This window comes from Euprymna scolopes, chromosome 18, assembly GCF_053919585.1.
Source record: "Euprymna scolopes isolate OS-2025 chromosome 18, ASM5391958v1, whole genome shotgun sequence".
In the NCBI taxonomy this organism is placed as follows: Eukaryota; Metazoa; Mollusca; class Cephalopoda; order Sepiida; family Sepiolidae; genus Euprymna; species Euprymna scolopes.
The window spans coordinates 130,290,853-130,299,916 of NC_136499.1; the positions used below are offsets into that span (position 1 = coordinate 130,290,853).

The following is a 9,064-nucleotide window of genomic DNA, read 5'->3' on the forward strand; positions in this document are numbered from 1 at the left end:
TATTTTCTTTTTATCTCTTCGGATCTCTTAAAGCCCTCATATTTATTAAAGTGCTCATCTGATACCGAAAGCGAATTTATTTACCATTTAATGGGTTAATTACTTTTTAATGTTGTTAAAGCGGAAGTCGTTTCGCATAATAGCGATACACCCCCTCACACACACACACACACACACACACACACACATACGCATAAAATGTACAGCATGCCTTACTCTAATCTGACGCTGCTTTGAGCGCATGAAAATCTCGCCCACAATGACCACCTGACGAGTTAACGTTTAGATTTTTTCTTATTAACGTTATTTTCTTCATGCAGATCATTTTTTGATTGCTGAATACAGATCATAGTCTCACTTATTATTTTTTTAATATTAAGAACCAGCATGGTTATTTGGTGTTGCCCGGGGGTATGGCAACAAAATAGAAGAGTTTGTGTAACATGTTTATTTGAAAATTTCTCTTACTTTTTGCTCTTTCTCTCCATCACCTTTCCTAATCTGAACCCCCTCCCCTCTCCCTCTCTTTTTCCCATCTCCTTCTCTTTTTCCCCTCTCCCTTCTCTCTTCCTTTCTCTTCCCCTATCCTCTCTCTTCTTCCTCCCTTTTCCTTCCTCTGTTCCCCCCACTCTTCCCTCTCTCTTTCCCACCAACCCTTTTTCTCTCCCTCCTACCCCATTCTCCTCCACCTACCCCTTCTCCCCAACTTACTCTATCTCCTCACCTATTCCTCTTTCTCCCCCTACCCTCTTTCTCCTCATCTTTCGCCCTCTCTCCCCATCTTTCCTTTCTCTCCCATTCTTCCCCTTCTTTCTTTGCCCTCTCTTCCCTTAAGCTTCTTACTAGACTTCCTTTACTTTATCGTAACTCTCATGGTAAGTGCTCGACTGAGCTCCAATTTCTGGTTTTTCTGTAAAACAGTCACAGCAAAAATTCATCCTGTTACCAAACACTGTAAATAATTTTCTTTCTCCCTGTGTATCTAGAATTAAACAGAACTTTCATGAACATGGTTTGTTTCCAAGAAATTCACGTATATGGAAAAAAAATTTTCACGGCGCTGTTTTCCGGCTGACTACTACATGGTCGTTTTCAAATTTAATCTAAATAAATTCCCGTAGAATCATCTAAATAATTAAGTTCTGCTCATTTTATACATCGCTTTCGAGTCCTGTTCAACTCATTAGTCCTTATCCTCTTGTGGCGTTTCAGCCTTAATAAGAGATGACTCGTTGATATTTAAAAATAAAAGCTGGATATGATGTCATAAAATAGAGTAACATATTTTCATATATTTTTCGCTCATCTAAACACATGATGAGCGTCGCACGTTTCATTACTTGCAATCTTTAATTGACTTAAATCAGTGATTCTTTCCCTTCTTTTAGATACGGAAATGGCCAAGCAATAAGACGTTTTCAGCATTTTATAAATTATCATTTATCGCCAACCGACCACTGACCGCTTCTTTTATTCACCCTGTTGTATTGTCGAGTCAAGTAGGATAACAATACACCGATATAAACTAGAAAATACATTTATTCCGTTAGGTACAATAATAGAAGTCCGTGTCGAGTAGCAACAACTGGCGAATTGGCAAGTAAACCGCAAAGTGTTCGCATTTAAATTCGCACGTTGAACTGACTCACACCAGTTTTCATCTCCTTAAATATACGTGAACCGCAGTCACGTGTTCGAGTCATTTATAAGAAAGCCACATGGCAGGCCTCGAAGCACTTGAACGCCAGACAGTATTCGAGATGTGAGACTTTCTGTTATCTCTCCAACATGTTTAGCTTGCAAACATGCTTTATTCTTGGGATTGTTTGATAGAATAGTCAAAATAATTCTACGCACTGATGTGCAAGTCCATCCATACAAATTAATGATTGCTCAGAAACTGCGAAACTGCATGAGTGTGACTGGGGAGCTTGCATGTAAAAATGTGGGAAATATTTCTGCTGCACGCTCTCTTTCTCTCATATATATATATATATATATATATATATATATATATATATATATATATATATATATATATATATCAGAGAGGCGGTAGCACTCTCTATATAGGGATGGCCCGTACACGCCTATATACGCCTACAAAACAAAACTATCCAAATCTCAACTAAAATCAACTTATAAGTTTCAAAAAGCACATATTCTTACAGAGAAGTGTCATACGAATCCAGCGAGTGTCAGAACGTCGGTTAAAATGCCAAAAGAGAGCAAAAAAAAAAAAAAAAGGGTACAAAAATGGCCAATTGTTCTTCTTTCTTCTTTCTTTTGAGACGATGTATCTCGGTGTACGAACGGTCTCTGACAACAGTTCAAGCATCAATCGTCTGCTCTTTACACGGAGAAGTGCAGTGACCCATCGCTTTTTAGCTAACTCCATAATTAAATAAGATTACGTGTAATAACAAGTTTTAAACACTATATACCCAATGTAGACAGACCACTTCGAACACGGAACTTCTCTCAAAAGGGACAGCTCCAAATAATACACCGGATGCTCACAGACGTTTCAGTTTGCCAGTGGCCTATATTTCTTGGACGCTGAATATTTGAGGTGAACGTTAAGGTTTTTTCTTTAAACAGTAACCCACCAGCGTTAATGAAACCACGAAATCTTTATCTCAGTTGATCAAAATTGTTATAAGAGTAACCTATCAGCAAGTGCGACGTCAAAAAACAATTTATAAAAACAAATAATTCTTCAGATTTTGGACTGTAAAATATGTACAAAATGTCAATGCTGTGACCAGGATTCGAACCTAAGTTAGCACGGACACAACGTGGAGTCCTAACCTCTAGACGATCACGGCTAACACTGACGTCTGTCGCTCTTGGCAGAAAGACACATGACTACTGTCAAACTATTGAAAAATAAGGAGGAAACTTGAAATTCTCACGCATGCGCAAAAATACACTATAGCAACCATTGTTAAATGCAGCTGAATCTCTTCGCTCGCTAAGAAAAGTAGATCAGACCAGTTCTTCTAAGAACTCACCAAACGCCAAAGGAAATAAGTTAAATTAACCGCAAAAGAAACTGCAAGAAAGTCAAGAAAAATTTAATAGTGAAGGTATGAACATTTTAGAACTTTATAATACTCTAACTGTTTTATCAGAGAGGCGGTAGCACTCTCTATGTAATATAGAACCGATGGAGGACCAAGAGGCAACTCCTAAGGCCCAAAACCCAAAGACCTAAAACCCAGCAGGAAGCGACCTGCTACTAATGGAGGCGGCAATGAGCCGCCTCCTAAAAAAGACAATACTATCATGAATGTACGTTTAAAAATAAGACTGTAAGTAAAAATACTAATTAACAAGAATAAAAAAGCATTTGAAATGCAAAAGGATATAGGGATGGTATGCCAAAAAGTATACAAACAAGATAGCTATGAATGGCTAGGCACATGGAAATAGAATTGCATCCAAAGTATACCCCTATAGCTTTTTACAACTGTAATGATGGCACGGAATGAAGATTGGAGAAAAGCTATAGGGCTATACTTTGGATGCAATTCTATTTCCATGTGCCTAGCCATTCATAGCTACCTTGTTTGTATACTTTTTGGCATACCATCCCTATATCCTTTTGCATTTCCAATGCTTTTTTATTCTTATATATATATATATATATATATATATATATATATATATATATATATATATATATATATATATATATATATATATATATATATATACCGGTTTGAGGTGTCCAAAAGGTTTATCTTTTTGGCGTCGAGAGGTTCCAGGTCGCCTGATGAAGTCTCTTTGACTGAAACAGATGGCTATTTGTAGCGACCATATGTAACTGTCTACCCCAAATAATAAAAAATTATATATATATATATATATATATATATATATATATATATGAATGTGTGTGTCTGTATTTTCTATTTCCAATAATTAAGTATGAACGTGCAAATCAAATGCGCTAAATTAGATTTTTTGTTTATTGTAAGTCATTAAGTAATTTATTTTTGTATTTTTAATTCATGTTCACCTCCAACAAGCCATATTGGTAATGGGACGTAATGAGCTACTATTTAGGATCATATCAACCGATGACTATGCAAGGAGATTATATTTTATATTTTGCATGTAACTACAGCCAGGAAACGTAACAGAGAGGGAATTCCAAAATCTAGAAGTCCGAAGAAAATTGGTATTAGAATAGAAGGCTTTCCGGCATGTAGGGACCCCTACCGTGAAAGGGTGGGATTTTGTTGCTAAACGGATTTGTCAGGGTATGTAGGTCAAGTGTGATGAGTTCATCAAAGCACATTCTAGTCACGTACTTGTAAAACAAGCACAGAGATTTAATACTGCAGCGATGGGACAGAGGTTGGAACATGGTTGATAGTGCGGGACTTATTAGATTGTAGCAATAACACCGCATTCATGGGAGAATGTTGGCTTTGTACAGATACAGGATGCCGTCGAATATAATTTTCTGACAATATAGAGAGGACCTATCTTCTTTGCAGCAACTTTGCAATATCTTCCATGTGTTTTTTCCAGTTCATGTTGCCTGTGGATGTTAACCCGATGAGTTTGATGGAAGAGCTCTCAGGGTGTTATAAGTCCTGACTATCAGTAGTATAGAAAGTTTCTTGTAATTGTTAAAGGAAAGAAGCTTGGTTTTGATAGCATTAAATCTTGCCATCGATTTACGGCTCCATTCCAATATGCATTCTGATGGTTTATACAATCGATTAGCGTTTAAATAAAACATCTTTTTGTGTGTGTTGTATCTTGTGATATTATTAATAATTTTTATTTTGTTTTCTTCTTTTTTCTTTTCTGTAGTGAAATCTGCAATGGATTATTGCAACATGACAAATATAAACACACCCGGCTTTCTCTCCAGTCCGGGTTACCCAAAACCTTACGGAGGCCATACGGATTGCTTTTATCACTTGAAGGTTTGTGCTCAACTTTTATATTCTCATATCGATAACTGTTGATATATTTTTAGTGAAGGGGCTTCATTTGTATGTGTTGCTTAGAAACCATTTTGATGTAAAATTTTTTATTCAAATATAAAGATTAACAACACAAGTTCATTTAAGTAGCTCAATAATGCAATACTAGAAATGTTAATTTTTTTTAACATTTTATTCTTGTAAGCAAACAAATGTTACGACCCATACCAATCTATATATCTACAGAAGTGAGAATATGTGTGAGGACACTTCTCAACCTATATACTCAGCAAATTTTTGATCTATAGACTGATAATTTTGTGTATAGGATATTCAGATACGTGGAAAACATTTTAATCAGTTTTCATCCGAAAAAAAGGGGGGGTAAAGGGTGGAAATTAAAAAAGTTAGTACGTGGAAGGGGGATCATCGGATTTTATACCGTCTATCAACTGTTTCATGAATGCGCATGCGTGAATCGTTCACCTGAAGGTTTTCTTACGTCAAAAATAAAGAGCTTTGAAAATACTTTTGTAAAACGTGTCAAGCTGACTTAATGGTTATCGTAATAAACCCACTGTCTAAAGGTTTTGGTTTCGATTTCAGCTCGAGTATTTTTTTTTTTTTTACTTCCAAGAAGTGAACTTTTTAATAGAAAAAAACTCATAATACTTGCTTGCACATGTATCGGATTCTGTATGAATCGAAAGTTAATGTTTATGCATATTTTATGACAAAGAAACGCCGAGCAGCCTGGTAGTATATATAATGTATGTATGTATATATGTATGTAAATATGTATATATGTATGTATATATGTATGTACGTATGTATATATGTATGTACGTATGTATATATGTATGTACGTATGTATATATGTATGTACGTATGTATATATGTATGTACGTATGTATATATGTATGTACGTATGTATATATGTATGTACGTATGTATATATGAATGTACGTATGTATATATGAATGTACGTATGTATGTACGTATGTACGTATGTATGTACGTATGTATATATGTATGTATGTATGTACGTATGTATGTACGTATGTATATATGTATGTACGTATGTATGTATATATGTATGTACGTATGTATGTATATATGTATGTACGTATGTATGTATATATGTATGTACGTATGTATGTATATATGTATGTACGTATGTATGTATATATGTATGTATGTATATATGTATGTACGTATGTATGTATATATGTATGTACGTATGTATGTATATATGTATGTACGTATGTATGTATATATGTATGTACGTATGTATGTATATATGTATGTACGTATGTATGTATATACGTATGTATGTATGTATGTATATACGTATGTATGTATATATGTATGTACGTATGTATGTATATATGTATGTACGTATGTATGTATATATGTATGTACGTATGTATGTATATATGTATGTACGTATGTATGTATATATGTATGTACGTATGTATGTATATATGTATGTACGTATGTATGTATATATGTATGTACGTATGTATGTATATATGTATGTACGTATGTATGTATATATGTATGTACGTATGTATGTATATATGTATGTACGTATGTATGTATATATGTATGTACGTATGTATGTATATATGTATGTACGTATGTATGTATATATGTATGTACGTATGTATGTATATATGTATGTACGTATGTATGTATATATGTATGTACGTATGTATGTATATATGTATGTACGTATGTATGTATATATGTATGTACGTATGTATGTATATATGTATGTACGTATGTATGTATATATGTATGTACGTATGTATGTATATGTGTATGTATGTATGTATATGTGTATGTATGAATGCATATGTGTATGTATGTATGTATATGTGTATGTATGAATGCATATGTGTATGTATGAATGCATATGTGTATGTATGAATGCATATGTGTATGTATGAATGCATATGTGTATGTATGAATGCATATGTGTATGTATGAATGCATATGTGTATGTATGAATGTATATGTGTATGTATGAATGTATATCTGCATATGTGTATGTATGAATGTATGTATGCATATGTGTATGTATGAATGTATGTATGCATATGTGTATGTATGAATGTATGTATGCATATGTGTATGTATGAATGTATGTATGCATATGTGTATGTATGAATGTATGTATGCATATGTGTATGTATGAATGTATGTATGCATATGTGTATGTATGAATGTATGTATGCATATGTGTATGTATGAATGTATGTATGCATATGTGTATGTATGAATGTATGTATGCATATGTGTATGTATGAATGTATGTATGCATATGTGTATGTATGAATGTATGTATGCATATGTGTATGTATGAATGTATGTATGCATATGTGTATGTATGAATGTATGTATGCATATGTGTATGTATGAATGTATGTATGCATATGTGTATGTATGAATGTATGTATGCATATGTGTATGTATGAATGTATGTATGCATATGTGTATGTATGAATGTATGTATGCATATGTGTATGTATGAATGTATGTATGCATATGTGTATGTATGAATGTATGTATGCATATGTGTATGTATGAATGTATGTATGCATATGTGTATGTATGAATGTATGTATGCATATGTGTATGTCTGCATATGTGTATGTATGAATGTATGTCTGCATATGTGTATGTATGAATGTATGTCTGCATATGTGTATGTATGAATGTATGTCTGCATATGTGTATGTATGAATGTATGTCTGCATATGTGTATGTATGAATGTATGTCTGCATATGTGTATGTATGAATGTATGTCTGCATATGTGTATGTATGAATGTATGTCTGCATATGTGTATGTATGAATGTATATCTGCATATGTGTATGTATGAATGTATATCTGCATATGTGTATGTATGAATGTATATCTGCATATGTGTATGTATGAATGTATATCTGCATATGTGTATGTATGAATGTATATCTGCATATGTGTATGTATGAATGTATATCTGCATATGTGTATGTATGAATGTATATCTGCATATGTGTATGTATGAATGTATATCTGCATATGTGTATGTATGAATGTATATCTGCGTATGTATGAATGTATATCTGCGTATGTATGAATGTATATCTGCGTATGTATGAATGTATATTTGCGTATGTATGAATGTATATCTGCGTATGTATGAATGTATATCTGCGTATGTATGAATGTGTATCTGCGTATGTATGAATGCATGTATGCATATGTGTATGTATGAATGCATGTATGCATATGTGTATGTATGAATGCATGTGTGTATGTATGAATGCATGTGTGTATGTATGAATGCATGTATGCATGTGTGTATGTATGAATGCATGTATGCATGTGTGTATGTATGAATGCATGTATGCATGTGTGTATGTATGAATGCATGTATGCATGTGTGTATGTATGAATGCATGTATGCATGTGTGTATGTATGAATGCATGTATGCATGAGTGTATATATGAATGCATGTATGCATGTGTGTATATGAATGCATGTATGCATGTGTGTATATGAATGCATGTATGCATGTGTGTATGTATGAATGCATGTATGCATGTATGTATCTATGAATGCATGTATGCATGTGTGTATGTATAAATGCATGTATGCATGTGTGTATGCATGTATGCATGTGTGTATGTATGAATGCATGTATGCATATGTGCGTATGAATGCATGTATGCATGTGTGTGTATGAATGTATGTATGCATGTGTGTGTATGAATGTATGTATGCATGTGTGTGTGTATGAATGTATGTATGCATGTGTGTGTATGAATGTATGTATGTATGTGTATGAATGTATGTATGCATGTGTGTGTATGAATGTATGTATGCATGTTTGTGTGTATGAATGTATGTATGCATGTGTGTGTGTATGAATGTATGTATGCATGTGTGTGTGTATGAATGTATGTATGCATGTGTGTGTGTATGAATGTACGTATGCATGTGTGTGTGTATGAATGTATGTATGCATGTGTGTGTATGAATGTATGTATGCATGTGTGTGTATGAATGTATGTATGCATGTGTGTGTGTATGAATGTATGTATGCATGTGTGTGTATGAATGTAT

At 33.6% G+C, this 9,064-nt stretch overlaps 1 protein-coding gene across 1 annotated transcript in view; it reads left to right on the forward strand.

The window, feature by feature from the left end:
- The window catches only part of LOC145297829 (mannan-binding lectin serine protease 1-like), a 366,663-nt gene that overhangs the window by 258,334 nt on the left and 99,265 nt on the right, over positions 1-9,064 (forward strand). Inside the window, exon 5 of the mRNA XM_080144156.1 lies at positions 4,831-4,946. Within this exon, the coding sequence (XP_080000282.1) occupies positions 4,831-4,946 (116 nt within the window). The remainder of the gene's footprint in view (positions 1-4,830; positions 4,947-9,064) is intronic.